Source organism: Lepus europaeus, chromosome 15, assembly GCF_033115175.1.
Source record: "Lepus europaeus isolate LE1 chromosome 15, mLepTim1.pri, whole genome shotgun sequence".
Lineage (NCBI taxonomy): Eukaryota > Metazoa > Chordata > Mammalia > Lagomorpha > Leporidae > Lepus > Lepus europaeus.
In genome coordinates, this window is record NC_084841.1 from 61,258,255 (window position 1) to 61,274,262 (window position 16,008).

Sequence of the window (16,008 nt, forward strand, 5' to 3'; positions counted from 1 at the left end):
TCCTTTTCAGAGGCATTTGCATTAAAATGAGAAAGATATTCTAGGAAATGAATTAGAGGAATTCATCCTTTGATGGTAAGTTTTCAACTGAATTGTATAGTTTGTAGGCAAGGGGCTGGTATGGTCTGTCCAGAGGGTAAAAGGGTAGACCTGCTGTGAACCACACACTGTAAGCAGTCTTCTCAGCTTATGTGGAAGTGGAGAGGAAGAAATGGCAGAAAGATGGATTTTGAATTAGACAGTTATCATCTGTCTCTTCCCAAACAAAGCCTAACACCACTGAACCAACCCCTTCTTTGCTGCTCAGTTTACTCTGCTGGCCCATGGCCTGTATGGTAGTCACAGCCTCCAGAACTTACCCAGCTCTGCCATTAGTTTCCCTGGGAAGGAAAAGGAGAAAAAAAGCATAAGTCAGACAGGGCAGACTGATGAATACCAAGGCCTCATGTCTATGAAGTGCACAAACACCAGCCCTGCACATTTGGGAGTGCAGGCTGGGCTGTGTGTGAGACAGGAGAAGAAAATACATGAAATTCTGGGCCAACCCTCTGCGGCCTGCTCCTGCAATCTCCCAGGCCCGTGGTCCTTGACTTTTGACCCAGAGCCATTTTTTCTGTTGTTCAGAGACGTAGTTGCCAGTGGTCCTCTTCTATTTACCTTGTTCATTCTTTCCCTGCTTCTTGAACTTTTCTGAAAGGAAAAAGGGAGAGGAGAAGACTGAGTATGTACCACCCCACCCCCACAAGTCCCACCCAGTCATGGCTCCCTAAGGATGGTGCTTTGGTAACCCACCCTGGGGTGAAATTCCCTGTCAGAGGGCTGCTTTCTGTCTTTTCCACTTCTTTCCTCAGGAGCAAAGCCAATGTGAAGGGAGTGCTCCTGGTTTGCCTCTTACCTTGGGATTTCCGTTGCTTCTGAAAGAAGTATAGTGCCAGTGTCAGGAGCACAGCCAGAAGCAGAGGCAGTGCTGCCAGAACTCCCAGGAAAGCTCCCTTCCAGGGGGAAGTTCTGGGTAGAATTTCATCTGGAAAACACCGTACAGGAAGTGGTCTTTATTCAGGTACTTCTGAACACTGCGAAAGGACTATCCTAGACCCATGCGTCAGACTATCTTTCAAGAGACTTTAGATTAGCCTGCTAAACGTTCTGGACCCTACATAGCCATATGTGAGCTGACTGGAAGTGATAGCTGCTGGGGAGAGCTCTCACCAGGTGGGATCAGGTGGAAAGGTTGTAGCATTGAAGTAGTTCAGAAGAGGGATGAAGTTTTGTCAGCTGCAGGTGGAAAAGGAGAGGAGTAGTGACACTTACCCACTCCTCCCAGCTTAGAGCTCCTGACATCGTGACTTAACCCCCTCCAGCTTTCTTCTCTCTCTCTCTCTTCCTCACTCCCTCCCTCCCTCTTTTAAATTAACTAACTAAATCTGAAACAAGGAACTCCATCCTGGTCTCCCACACAGGTAGCAGGAGCCCAAGTACTTGAGCCATCATCTGCTATCTCTCAAATGTAGGAAACTGGATTAGAAGCAGAGGCAGGACTGGATTCCAGGCACTCCAACATGGAACGTGGGCATCTAAAACTGTGGCTTAATCTATGGGAATCCAAGGTGCCTTCATTGTCTGAAGGCTGGGAGATTATTGCTCTCCTCCAATGCAGTTGAATCCCACAAGTCTCTGCTTCGGTGACAAACAGATTATTTAGCTCTGTTCTCATCATACCTTTGGTGGGATGGCTAGTACATGTATACTAACTACAACTTCCCTTCTGCCACCCAGGTTCACTAGGGAAGATGTACCCTGAGGTAGGAGGTGGCCAAGGCACCTAGAATAGTGGCCGGAAGGTGAAAGAAAAATGTACACAGAAACAAAGAGTAAGAGAGATACAAGATGGCTAAGGAGAGAGGCTCTGCATTTGCCTGCAGCACAGAGATAAAACAGAATAACCAATTAAGGACCACATTTCCAAGAGATTGAATGAGAAGAAACCAGTAAAGAACAGATATGAACCCTAAACAGCAAGAGATATGGTGAACCAGCATAGAGAGGACCAAAGTACACCTCTGCTCCTATCCTGGCTTATTCAACTCAGAAGGGATTCTGTCATGCAAGGAAGAGATAAGCTGAAAGTTCCACATACCCGACACCCTCCCATCACTGTAGATTGCCAGCCCCAACTAAACAAGACTCTCATAGTCCTCACTGACTTTAAATCTAGTCTAGAAAGCTAAATGGAGCCTGAGTCACTGTTTTGCTCCAATAAAGGAAGCCATATTGACTCCTAACCCAAAACCCAGATCCAAGTTGCTCTACCATAGACACTACTAAACTCCACTCTGTCTTAGCAGAATGTAGGCAGCCGTATCACCTCTGGAGAATCTCAGAGAGGGAACCAGGACATTTCACAGGGTATAGAGCTACTGTGAGAATCTCCAGAGCTGAAAACTTCAAGTAAATAAAAAGTAAAATATTAAAAACCTGATAAATCAAATAGAAGGAAAATGTCTCATATTAAGGACAATACTTATAAAATTACTCATTTAAAAATAAAGAGAAAACAATAAAAAATAATGAAGAAAGACCATGAAATATATGGGATATGAGTAAATGGACAAATATTTGCAGTGTGGGGACACCTGAAGAAGAGAGTGACAAGTACATTGAGAACACATCAAATGAAATAATAAAGTGAAAACTTCCCAAGTCTTGAAAGAGATATGGTATCCAGCTATGGGAAGCTCTGAGGACAGCAATCAGATTCAACCAAACAAACCCTTCCACAAGGTATCAAATAGTCAAATTGTCAAAAATTAAGGACAAGGAGAAAATCCCAAAGAAGGTAAGAGAAAAATGTCAAATTAAGTATGAGGGAAAGTCCATTAGATTAATAATGGACTCCTCAGCACAAATCCTACAGGCAAGAGGAGAACAACGCAATATATCCAAGGTCTTGAAGAAAAAAAAAAACTTCCAACCAAAAATACTACATCCAGAAAATGTCTCCTTTAGAATTGAAGAAGAAATAGTCTTTCCTGGACAATCAAAAATGGAGAAATTAAAATATGTTCATTTCAGTTCAAAGATATTTGAAATCATGAATATGAGGGGACTTAAAGTTTGTGGACAATATTTTGTATGAAAGAACTATACATGTGTTTCAAGAAGTTTTTGCATCAAAATTAACCCACCATTGAATTCCATATTTCATGTTTGATATTGCCCTAATTCTAATTAATTCCATGTACACTTTGAGAAATACTTCCTTTTTTTCTTATGTGAAACAATTTAAAAGTATTAATCATTAATTTAAGGTAAAACACTGCCTGCTGACTGCTCCACTTAGCAGGACAAAATGCCAGTTCATGTGTTCTAGATTATGTTGTCTTAATAAACTATTTCCAAAGATCCAAAAAATGGAGAAAATTCATCACCACCAGACCAGTTTTATATTAAATCCTGTGGGTAGTCCTACATTAGGAGTAATCATGAAAGCACACTACAGTATAAAATGCACTAACAGAGCAGATATGTGAAAGAAAAGGGGAAAGAAACTCACTCTATCGTGACAGAAAGCTATCAAAATAAAAATAAAAAATAAGAGATGCAGAAAGAAACAGAGACTATATAAAACAGTAAGCACCAACAAAATGACAATAATTTGTTCTTAGCTATCTGTACTGACTTTGAATATGAATGGATTAAATTTCCAGGATAAAAGATACAGGTTGGCCCAATGCATAAAAGAAAAAAAATCAAGGTCCAATCACAAGAAACAATAAACTCACTCCACAGGTAAAGATACACATAGACTGAAAAGTGAAGGGTTAGAAAAAGATATATTATGAAGATAGAAACAAAAAAATGAGCAGTAGTAGCAATCTCATTTCAAATAAAACTTTCTTTAAGGGAACTGTATTGTGTCACAATGGGTTAAGCCATTGCTTCTTATGCTAGTGTCCCTTATCAAGCTTCTCCACTGCTTATTTATCTCCCTGATAATGCACCTGGGAAGTCAGTATAAGATGTCCCAAGTACTTGTGGGTGACCTGGATAGAGTTGTGGCTCCTGGTTCTGCCTTGGCCTAGCCATAGCCATTGTGGGCATTTGACACATGAATCAGTGGATGCAAGATTTCATTCTGTTCCTCCATTTTTTTAACACTTTGCCTTTCAAAAAAATAGATAAATCTTGAAAATGTCTTTAAATAAAAAATATAAGAAGAAAAAAAAACAATTATCTAGTGAAAGAGGATTGATTCATCAATAAGATATAGACATCATATTTATACCAAACATAAAATCACCCAAATATCCAAGCAAACATTATTAGAACTATAAGTAGGAGATTCCAAGATGTATGAATAGGGAAAAGACAGGCTGATTTTGGCCAAGGTAATACAGCAGAAGAAAAGCAGAGGGAGCATATTCTTAGGGAAATGTGATTCTACAGAAAGGAGGACACACTGGAGCATCAAGGGAAGAGTGGGTGTGCAGCAGTGGATGGAGATGCCACACATGGCTCCTGCAGCCAGGGGCTAGAGGAGATGCCAGCTTCTGAGAAAAAGGTGAGAGGAGATTTGTGGCAGCCCATGCCACTGGTGATATCATGTGAGGAAGAAGCTTGGGGATCACACTGACTTAAAGTCTGGCCTAGAGCCCTAGCAGAGTAATCCAGCAAAGGAAATACACCTAATCCCACTTAAGAAAAGCACATTTCTTTCTCCCCATCCTCCATAAGGGCATCCGATAACCAACAGTGTAGAGAATGCACCATTTGACACCAGTAGAAGTTGTGGTGGCTCTTGTGTATGCAACCAGATTGTTTTGCCAGAGAGAAAAATCTGTATTTCCCATGGGCTTTGAGTCTAGCTGGGAGGGGGCTGGGCATATTCTTAGGATTGTGGGGTGCTCTTATCCTCTTAATCTATTACAGGTTCTGGGGCTCAAACTGCCAAGTCAGAGCAACCACAGGCAGCTGGCTCTGGGAAATTCTCTGTTCTCTCCATGAACAGGACAGGCTTGACGAGATGAAAGATCTGGGTGCCTTGTGCTCTTTGACTGTGGGAATTCTGTGACTGCATGATAGAGTTGAGTGGAGTGGAGAGTAGAGTGGATCTCTGGGCAATCCCTGTGTCTGGCATCAGAAACTCAGAACTCCCTGACTGTCTGTGGTGGTTCATTGCAAAGGGTTCTGTGCTCACACTGAGGACTGCACAGATCCTTTGTGCAGGTCATGTGACAACATAGGCGAGGGTTGTATCCACTGTGGGCTAATTCCTGGCCCTGCCCTGGACATTGCACCTATTGGGAAGTGAACCAGCATATAGAAGATCTCTCTTTCTGTCTTTTCTCCCATCCCCACTGCCCTCTGTCTGTGTAACTCTGCCTTTCAAAAAAAAAAGATTATTTCTTGAGTCTAGCATTGTGGTGTAGCAGGTTAAACTGTCACCTTCAGTGCAGCGTTGTATATTACCAATTCGTGTCCTGGCTTGACTTTCAATCCAACTAACAATTGATAGCCTGGGAAAAGCATCAGAAGATGGCCCAAGTGGTTGGGCTCTTGCAACCACGTGGGAGACCCAGAAGAGCCTCTGGCTTTGGCCTGTCCCAGCCCTGATTATTGTAGACATTTGGGGAGTTAACCAGCAGATGGAAGATCTTTCTCTGTCTTTTCCTCTCTCTCTGTAACTCTGACTTTCAAACAAATAAATACATTTTTAAAAGAAAAACTCCACATCTATTTAAAAATAAGAGTTCTTTTAGAAGTCAGCGAACCCTAAAGGCTTCCATAGCCCTGGCAACTCATGACTAGAGCCTAGGGAGATTACTGACACCATGAACAGGAGTGTCAAATTGTTAAGTCAGCAACAGGAGTCACTGTGTACTTACATCCCATGTGGGATCTGTCCTTAATGTGTTGTCTAATGTGCAGTGATGCTAAAACTAGTGCTGAAACAGTATTTTTACACTTTGTGTTTCTGCGTGGGTACAAACTGATGAGATCTTTACTAATTATATACTGAATCGATCTCCTGTATATAAAGATAATTGGAAATGAAAAAAAAAACCTGGTGTTAAATTGGAAATGTCATAGAAAATTAATTAATTTAATAATAATAATAATAATAATTTAAAAAAATTAAAAAATAGCTTTTTTTGTTTGGTAAAAAAAAGAAAATTGTAAATTCTTAATTATTTTTTGGTAAGATTTATTTTTTTTTGAGAGTCAGAGTTATAAACAGAGAGAGGGAGAGACAGAGAGAGAGGTCTTCCATCTACTGGTTCATTCTCCAAATGGCTACAATGGCTGGAGCTGATTTAATTTGAAGCCATGAGCTAGAGACTTGAACTGATGCCCATATAGGGTGCCGGTGCTGCATGTGAAGGCAGAGAGAAAAATCTGTTACACCATGGCACTGGCTCCACTTTATTCTTTTGAGATGAGTATAAATCTTTCTGAAAGCTATACAACTCTCTTGTCAATCTTTCAAACCAAGAATGCTTTTCTTCAAGGATCTTCTCTTTGAAATGTAAACATCAGGGGAAAAGCACTCCTATATCTATGTCTTCTGGCAGGTTGACTTACCTATTTGGCTCCATGTTTACCTCTCTACATATTTACTATAGAAATATCAGGTGTTTTATTTTTCCTAACACAGATAGCCATCTCGATGACAAGGAAGTTTAGAATGGATTATTTGTCAAAAATTGTACTTCCAACCCCTTTTATTTTAGAGCAATTTGTCATTTTTCATGAGAACATATATGTGTCTCTCTATATCATGGGATGAGATTTCTTTCTACTATAAAAATATCATTAATGATTTGGAACATCATGAAAAATTTGGGTGTGTCTTTAATATTTAAACCAGGTATAACTATGAACATTAAACCCTTTTATGGGTTAATAAAAATGATATTAAACAATAACCTCACCTTTGGCTCATTGACTAAACATCTACTTCCTTGCTCTGACTTATAATCCATAGACATACCCAGCTACTCTTGGGCACTTTTCCCTGCTTCATTTTCCCTGTAGCTACTACCTTCAAACACATGATATGATTTACTTGGATTGTTTATTGTCTGTCTCCCCTCCTGAGGACCTGAGAACATGGATTAGGGTATATTATGGGTGATCAGTAGGTATCATTTGAGAGATGAAATTAAGGACATATGGGCTCTCATGATGACATCTAATGGGTTTCTTATGACCATTGGAACAACTGATGTAGTTCTCTGGAACTTTCCAGTTACTGTTTGAGTAGTTAGTTGTACTCTTAGTAGGTTCCTGATTTTGAATTTGCTGACTTTCCAGGTATCAGAGTAAACTTGTCCCATATATATCCAGGCCCCAGTACTATTGCTTCATTATAGACCACTTTAGGGCCGGTGGACATGAAGAACATGATGATGAGGAAAATGAATATGAACTGTGACTTACTCACCTGCTATCTGGACTACAAATTCTTTTTTCTGCACCAGTAAAGGGTTCTGAATGAAACAGGACACATTTCTATGAGCACCCTCTTTGACAACCACAGATGTTTCCAGACTGAACAGGCCCTGGGCATCCTGGTTGATGGCTTCGGACTTTGGAGACAGGCAGTTTCCCTGATGGTCTTTCCACTGAACCTTGGGCTTTGGATACCAGCCATGGGAGCTGCACCTCAGCTGAATGCCTCCTTCCTTGAATCCTTCCAGGGAGATGTGAGGGTCAGAGCCCAGCCCTGTGAGAGACAGGAGGAGTGGGAAAGGTCAGACTCTTTTTACAAGTTGTGCAGAAAGTCTATTTCATCCTTTTCCATGCACAGTCACTATGAGGGATCATGAACTGGGAGCTGCCTTCACACAGGTATGGGCTCACAGCCCCTATACCCATAAATGGCAATCTAGATTACCAGTGCCATGTGGCTACAGTACTACCTTAAGGGAAATTTGGAAATATGAAGGGGAATATTTTGTGAAGAGCTGTAGTCATTTAGACATAAAGGGACAGTTTCTCTGGAATGAAAAATTGTCTCACCATAAATTCCAAATTCCAAGAGATTTTCCTTTTTTGATTTTCATTAGAGCCAAAATGCCTTTTATATGCACACCATTGTTTCCTTGTACTGCTGGATTAGGTTTATATTTTGAATATGCAAAACATTAACATGGTTTAAAGATAAATGTTGTTATTATTAAATGTTTATCAGAAAATCTCTAGGCCTTTTCCTATCCTTTGCATCCCATTACCTTCTCATCCTTAGGCAATTCATTTCATTAGTTCCTGTTTTATTCTTCCTTTGTTTTACATTGCAATGGTTCTTCTCGCTTACACACACAAAAATATATTTTTGAACTATTTTGCATTTTTTCTGTTTCTTAAAGCATTTTTAGTTATTTTAGAGAGTGAAGAGAAAAAAGAGATCCCACCCACTGACTTACTTTCCAAATTCCTGCAATATTCTGCAGCTGGGCCAGACCAAAGTCAGGAGTTGGGAACTCAACTAGAACTTCCCAAGTAGGTGGAAGGGATCCCAGCTTGAAACATCACTACTACCTCCTAGGGTCTGCATTGTCAGGAAGCTGGAGTCAGGTTTTGAGTCACAACTCCAACTCAGATACTCTGACAGAATGTAGGAATCCCAAGGGAGGTCTTAACTGATAGGCCAAATGCCTGATTCTTGATTTTTTTTTCTGTTAACAACACATCCTAGAAATTATTCCACACTCATTCATAGAGTTTCCTCCTCATTTTTTTTTCAGCTTTAAAGTATGGGTCAATGCATTATGTGGGTGGAAAATACTCATCTCTTATGTGTGAACAGTTAGATAGCTTCCATTATTTTGTAATTACAAATAATTCTACAAAGATGAAACTAACACATATGCCTTTTGCATATTGTAAGTTTTGGATATATATCTTTGTGGCAAATTCCTAAAGATATGATTCCTGTGTCACTGATAGATGCACAAGTGTTCATTTTAACTGTTGCCAAATCCTTCTTCCCTGGTGCTTTACATCTTTGAACTCCACTAACTAGACAGGAGGAGACCCACTTCCCAAAGCTGTACCAAAAGTATGTGGTGGAACTTTTGAATTTTTGCCAATCTGATAGGTAACATTTGCACTTGAAGTTGTGTTAATCCTTTTTATTATAAGTAAAAGTGATCTTTTTTTATGTTTAAGGGTCGCTAATATATTTTTTTGGTACACTGCTTATCTCTTTTACTAATTTGCTCAAGAATCTGGCCCTCTGTTTTAAATAATGTATGTGTGTGTGTATTTTAAAATTAGGGTTATTCTTTTTCTGTGATCCTCTGTCATTCTCTATTCCTGAGTAAAGCAACCCTATCTAAACTGACCCCTTTTTCCTTCTCTCCTCTGTGACTTGACTGGATCACATACCTGCTACCTCCAGTTCCCACACAGCTTCACCAGAGAAGTCACTGGAGAGGAAGCGACACCCATATGGACCCTCATCAGATGGGACGATGCTGTGGAGTTCCAGGACCATGCTGCCAACAGCAATGTCATCCTTCAGGAGTTTGGTCCTGTTATGGAATTGTGTCATCTGCTGGTGGTATAGTTCCTGTCCATGCTGATATAGGTGCACCACCTCTGAGGTCTGGCTCCGGAACCAGCGGATCTCCATGTGCTCTGCATCCAGGTATGGTGACAGGTGGCATGAGAACTCCACCTCTTCTCCAACAAGGGCCAGCATGGAACGGTCAGGGCCTAACACCTTAACCTCCTCTAGAATGAGAAGCAAGAGCAATGACCCAAATCATTCCTTCTTAAATTTAACCTTTAGTTACAACAATTTGCAGGCCAGAATTCTACAAAAAGTCATCCCAATGACTTCTTTGGAGAATCAGCCTGATTTTTTTGAGCAAGTAACTGTCATGAAAAAAAATTCTAAACTTAAAAATATAACCAGCTATAGTAGGTAGTACAGTACTAGTTACTGGTTTGAACCAATTAGGTGCAAAGTTTATTTTGATGACAATTTTGTAAATCTGATAAGAGCAATACTTCGCCAAAAAAGGAAGTTTCAAAACAACATGTCCACAATAATTTTCAGTGAAAAAATATTTTAAATGAGCAGAAAAAAGATCTGAAATGAGAGACACCAAATTGTAGATGGTAATTTCTGCTCAATGGACATAGATATTTTCTTATTTTTGCCTATCTGATTCTCCAGTTTTTACAGTAATGCATATATAAGAATTACATAAAAACAAAAAAATGAAGATATATTCCATGGAGGCTCTCTGCTCTGAAGGTTTTTATGGCTAGAAACCATTCTGTTGTTTAGAATTATCTATCAAGGTCTTTCCCTTGATCATTCTCTTCTTCATTTTTGTCTGTATGTGGCCATTCTTTTACCTCAAAACTAGTCGGCTTCCTGCCTATCAAGCTCAGCTAAAACCCCTTCATCAAAGTTCAATCTTTGTGAATCTCTTCCCATCCTTAACTTTTCCCATAGAACATAGAGTTGGATTTTTTAGTCCCACCTGGGCCTCTTGGTTGCCTGTTGGCATTCACTTTTATACTGCCTGCCTTTTCCAGCTGTCTCCCCACACACCTGATTTCTAGCTGGCTGCCTGGGAACACCGTGCCTCATTACACCTTTCACCTGCATTTTCCTGGAGACTATGTATCGTGCTCAAATACTGGTGTCGGAGGCCACCCAACAAACCACACGGAGACGCAGCACTCAGTCAATTCATCACCACGTTTATTGCCTCATCGCGTTCGAGGCCAAGGTAGGGGGCCCGGCGATGAGGGACTGGAGGCCGTCTCCCTGGGGAAACTCTTCAACCTCCAGCCCAGAGCACACAGAAAGACAAGGATATATACCCCAGACCCCATACAGATAACATTCATTGTGTGCAATCATGCATAGCACAGGAACAAAGCAAGTTTACAAGGTAGCAAAGATCAGGGTACAAGCTCTGCTGATAGAGCAAAGAACATCATACACCTTCATCAGAAGTCACATCCTGCCTGCAGGAATGTGGGATGAAAAGTTTTGTGCCTTCAGAACAATAAGCACAGGAAACAGGATTAGATAAGGGACAGCCTCAGCCTGTTGCATCTCATGTTGGGCCAGAGCCACTAGCCCCGACAAACTGTTACCTCTCCATGGCTTTCATTGGCTTTCCAGGGAAAATGAGTTGCTTTTTGCTCTACTTATCTGTCTTTTTTAGCAAGATTTACTTCACTAAGCCAGTCCTCCAAAGACAAATATCATGTTTTCTCCAATTTATGATAGTACACAGAGTACAAAAATGTAATGTATATTAGGGAAATTGACATTTTTTGATTTGATTATTGTGCATAGCCCTTGTCTATACTCTTGAGGAACAGTGGTTTTTTCCCATATACTACTTGTTCAATTCTTTATTTAGTGGAGAATTAAGCTTGAACTTATAAGCTAACTTAAAAGTATGTCATTGTAAAAATTAAAAGAAAAATAAGAAAAGAAGTAAAAGGTGGGAGGGAAGAAGGGAGGTCAGGGTGGGAAATATCATTATGTTCTTAAAATTGTGTATATGAATACATAAAGTTTGATTCCTTTATATAAAAGGAAAGCTTTATTTATTTATTTGAAAGACAGAGTAACAGAGAGAGAAGGAGAGACAAAGAAAATCTTCCATCCTAGTAGTTCACTCCCCAAATGGCTGCAATGAATGGCTGACACAGAAGACAGCACCCCAGAATCTCATTCCATCTTGGTCTCCCTTGCAGGTGCCAAGGGTCAAAGTGCTTGGATCATCATCTGCTGCTTTCCAATGAGCATTAGAAGGACACTGGATCAGAAGTAGAGCAGCTACTGGTGCTCCAACATGGTATGTTGGTATTATAAGCTATGGCTTAACCTGCTAAGCTACAAATCTTTGGACATGGTTCTTTTGCACCTATTTATGTGATGTCTGTCCCCTTCCCTTTACCACAAACTGCTTAGGTTATCCTTGTCACCCATATTTCTCTTGTTCCCAGTCTAGAGAATTGTGTTTGTATGATTAATTTATACTCTTGGGAGCCAAGATGGCGGAAGAGTGAGGGTGCGCACCAACAGTCCGGGAAAAGATAGTTTAACAAAAGTGGAGTTACTGTAGCCACAGGAAGAGATGCAGAAAAAAAAAAAACTGCAGAGGAAACTCTCCCGGATCTAGTGGATGTGACACAGAAGACCTACAGGGAGAGCAAGGTTGCCCACCGCCAAGCCGAGCCACACTGTGGGAGTGGAGCTGCGAGAGCGGGGAACTGAGGGAGCCCAGCCACAGAAGCCCAGCTGCAGAATTTGAGCACCAGCGCTGGAATGAGAGGTGAGGCAGGGACCTCTTGGAAACCCGAGACATTGGCGGGGAAAGACAGAACGAGGCCTGAGGTCCCCCTGGAGAAAGTGCACCAGGCTGACTGGAAGAGAGAAAAAAAGTGAATAAATAGGGGAGACCGGCAGGATCACTAGCCTTTCTCTCCACTCACCTTACAAAGCTAAGAAAGACAAAGAGCAGGCGCCATTTTACATATGTAAAACAAACTCAGTAACGTAGGCAACCCTGAGAGCTGTGTGGAATTACTTCCCAACTGAGTCTAAACAAAAAAGAGTGAGCCAGCGAGCCAGAGAACAATCTGGGTGAGTCACCTTGGGCACACCCTTAACCCTGAGGAACCAAACAGAGCTCTCTGGCCACACACATCATAGCCTCTAAGGATCCATCAAAAGCAAACAGTCCACTTAATCTAGAGTCATAGTATAATGAGAAAAAACACCACAGTGAAGGAAACAAAGAACACCTCCAAGATGCCAAATAAACGTAGAAACCAAGGTAACAAGAACAAGGAAGACACAATGATGCCCCCAAATGAAAAAGAACCCCAATTCAAGATTATGAAGATGATGAGGTAGAAGAAATGCAAGAAGTGGATGGATCTCAAACAATTGATAAGAACATTAAGAAGTTCTCGAAGATGGCGGATAGTGAGGACGTGTGCCATTAGTCTGCGAAAATAAAGTTTCATAAAAGTGGAATTACTGTAGCCTTAGGAAAAGACTTAAGAAAAAAACTGCAGAGGAAATGCTTCCGGATCTAGTGGATGTGACACAGAGGATCTACAGAGAGCCCACTGCGTGGAAACCCAACCGCGGGAACCGAGCCGCAGAGTCTCGCCAGCGTGGGAACCAGAGGTAAGACAAAAGCCTCAGAAACTCTCCTCCTCCCGCCTCCGCCTGCAGCTCTGCTGCGGCGGTGGCGGCAGCAGCGGCGGAGGCGTCCCGAGTGCCTCTCTCAATGGTCCCAGTCCCGGGGAGCACGCGCAGGCACTACAGCGGCGGCGGCGGCGGCAGTGGCGTCCCGAGCGCCTCTCTCCGCAGTCCCAGTCCCGGGGAGCGCGCGCAGGCACTACAGCGGCAGCAGCGGCGGCGGTGGCGGCGATCGTGTGGCCCGGCTGGCCCTAGGCGACAGCGCCTAGAGAGGAAGATCATGGGAGAAGCGCCAGGTGGAGCCTTGGATCACCAGCTGAGACAAGGCCTCAGGAAAAGATTCAAGAAAAAAACTGCAGAAGAAACACTTCCAGATCTAGTGGATGTGACACAGAGGACCTACAAGGAGCCCACCGCGTGGAAAACCAACTGCGGGAGACGAGCCGCAAAATCGACCCAGCGCAGGAACCAAGGGGAGCCATTCGGAGTTACTTCACAACTGAGTCAAAAAAGAAAAAAAATTAGAGAGAGAGAGAGAGATAGAGAGAGATCCAGCAAGGAGCAACGAGAGTCACTTTTTGCAAAGCCTCAAACCTGAAGAATCAAGCAGAGCTCACTGGCCACACCCACCACAGCCTCTAAGGATCCATCAAAGCAGACAGCCCACCTAGAGGCATAGTATAACGAGAAAAAAACACCACAGCAAAAAAAAAAAAAAAAACCATAAATTATCTCCAACATGCCAAACAAAAAAACGTAGAAACCGAGGTAACAAGAGCAAGGAAGACACTATGATGCCCCCAAATGAACAAGACCCCCCAGTCCAAGATTATGAAGATGAAGAGATAGAGGAAATGCAAGAAGCGGATCTCAAAAAACTGATAAGAACATTAAGAAGTTCTCAAAAACAAATTCTTGAACTACAGAAATCCTTAATGGACAAGATAGAAAATCTCTCTCGTGAAAATGAAATATTAAGGAAGAATCAAAATGAAATGAAACAACTAGTAGAACATGAAACTGTGATAGTGACAAGAAACCACAATGAAATGAAGAACTCAATAGATCAAATGACAAACACATTAGAAAGCCTCAAAAACAGAATGGGTGAAGCAGAAGAGAGAATATTGGAATTAGAAGACAGAGAACAGGAAAGGAAACAAATCAAAGAAAAGAAGAAGAAATCAGAAATCTAAAAAATACTGTCAGGAATCTACAGGATACTCTTAAAAAACCGAACATTCAGGTTCTAGGAGTACCTGAAGGCATGGAGAGAGAGAGAAAGGATTAGAAGGCCTTTTTAGTGAGATACTAGCAGAAAATTTCCCAGGTTTGGAGAAAGACAGAGACATCCTAATACAGGAAGCTCATAGAACCCCTAATAAACATGATCAAAAGAGATCCTTGCCACAACACGTCGTAATCAAACTCACCACAGTGAAACACAAAGAAAAGATCCTAAAATGTGCAAGAGAGAAACATCAGATTACTCTCAGAGGATCTCTAATTAGACTCACAGCTGATTCTCCTCAAAAACCCTACTAGCTAGGAGAGAATGGTGAGACATAGCCCAGGTGCTAAGAGAGAAAAACTGCCAGCCCAGAATATTATATCCTGCAAAGCTCTCATTTATGAATGAAGGTGAAAGAAAGACCTTCCACAGCAAACAGAAATTGAAAGAATTCGTCGCCACTCATCCAGCCCTGCAAAAGATGCTTAAATATGTGTTACATACAGAAACACAGAAAACGGTCACCAATATGAAAGAAGGTAAAAGTAGGAAACCTCACACCAAAAGATCACAGAAATCTCAAACCATATATTAGAAAGTATCTTTGGCTAATGGCAGGGCAAAGTTACTCCTTCTCAATAGTCACATTGATGTTAATGGCTTGAACTGTCCAGTTAAAATACACCGATTGGCTGACTGGGTTAAGGAACAAAACCCATCCTTTTGCTGCTTACAAGAAACCCATCTATTCAACAATGATCCATACATTCTGAGAGTGAAAGGCTGGAAAAAGATATACAATGCCAACAGAAATGAAAAGAGAGCGGGCGTAGCCATCTTAATATCAGACAACATAAACTTTACCACAAAAACTGTTAGGAGAGACAAAGAGGGGCACTATATAATGATTAAGGGATCAATTCAACAGGAAGATATAACGATTATCAATGTATATGCACCTAATTACAGGGCACCAACTTATTTAATAGACTTGTTAAGGGACTTAAAGGGAGACTTAGACCCCAATACAATAGTACTGGGGGACTTCAATAATCCACTCTCAGAGATAGACAGATCAACAGGACAGAAGATCAACAAGGAGACAGTAGATTTAAATGACACTATAGCCCAAATGGATCTAACAGATATCTACAGAACATTTCATCCTACATCTAAGGACTTTACATTCTTCTCAGAAGTACATGGAACCTTCTCTAGGATTGACCACATACTAGGCCATAAAGCAAGTCTCAGCAAATTCAAAAGAATTAGAATCATACGATGCAGCTTATCAGACCACAAAGGAATGAAATTGGAAATTGGCAACTCAGGAATCCCTAGAGCACGTGCAAACACATGGAGATTGAACAACATGCTCCTGAATGAACAATGGGTCATAGAAGAAATTAAAAGAGAAATCAAAAATTTTCTGGAAGTAAATGAGGATAACAGCACAACATACCAAAACTTATGGGATACAACAAAAGCAGTGTTAAGAGGAAAGTTTATATCAATAGGTGCCTACATCAAGAAATTGGAAAGGCACCAAATAGATGAGCTTCCAAGTCATCTCAAGGATCTA

At 41.2% G+C, this 16,008-nt stretch overlaps 1 protein-coding gene across 2 annotated transcripts in view; it reads right to left on the minus strand.

Annotated features, from left to right (window-relative positions):
- The window catches only part of BTNL9 (butyrophilin like 9), a 57,744-nt gene that overhangs the window by 22,408 nt on the left and 19,328 nt on the right, over window positions 1–16,008 (minus strand). For both annotated transcript variants that reach the window (XM_062211909.1, XM_062211908.1), the window contains exons 3-7: window positions 9,391–9,738; window positions 7,445–7,726; window positions 896–1,024; window positions 658–690; window positions 360–380 (exon numbers count right to left, since the gene is read on the minus strand). In XM_062211909.1, the coding sequence (XP_062067893.1) occupies window positions 360–380; window positions 658–690; window positions 896–1,024; window positions 7,445–7,726; window positions 9,391–9,738 (813 nt within the window). The remainder of the gene's footprint in view (window positions 1–359; window positions 381–657; window positions 691–895; window positions 1,025–7,444; window positions 7,727–9,390; window positions 9,739–16,008) is intronic.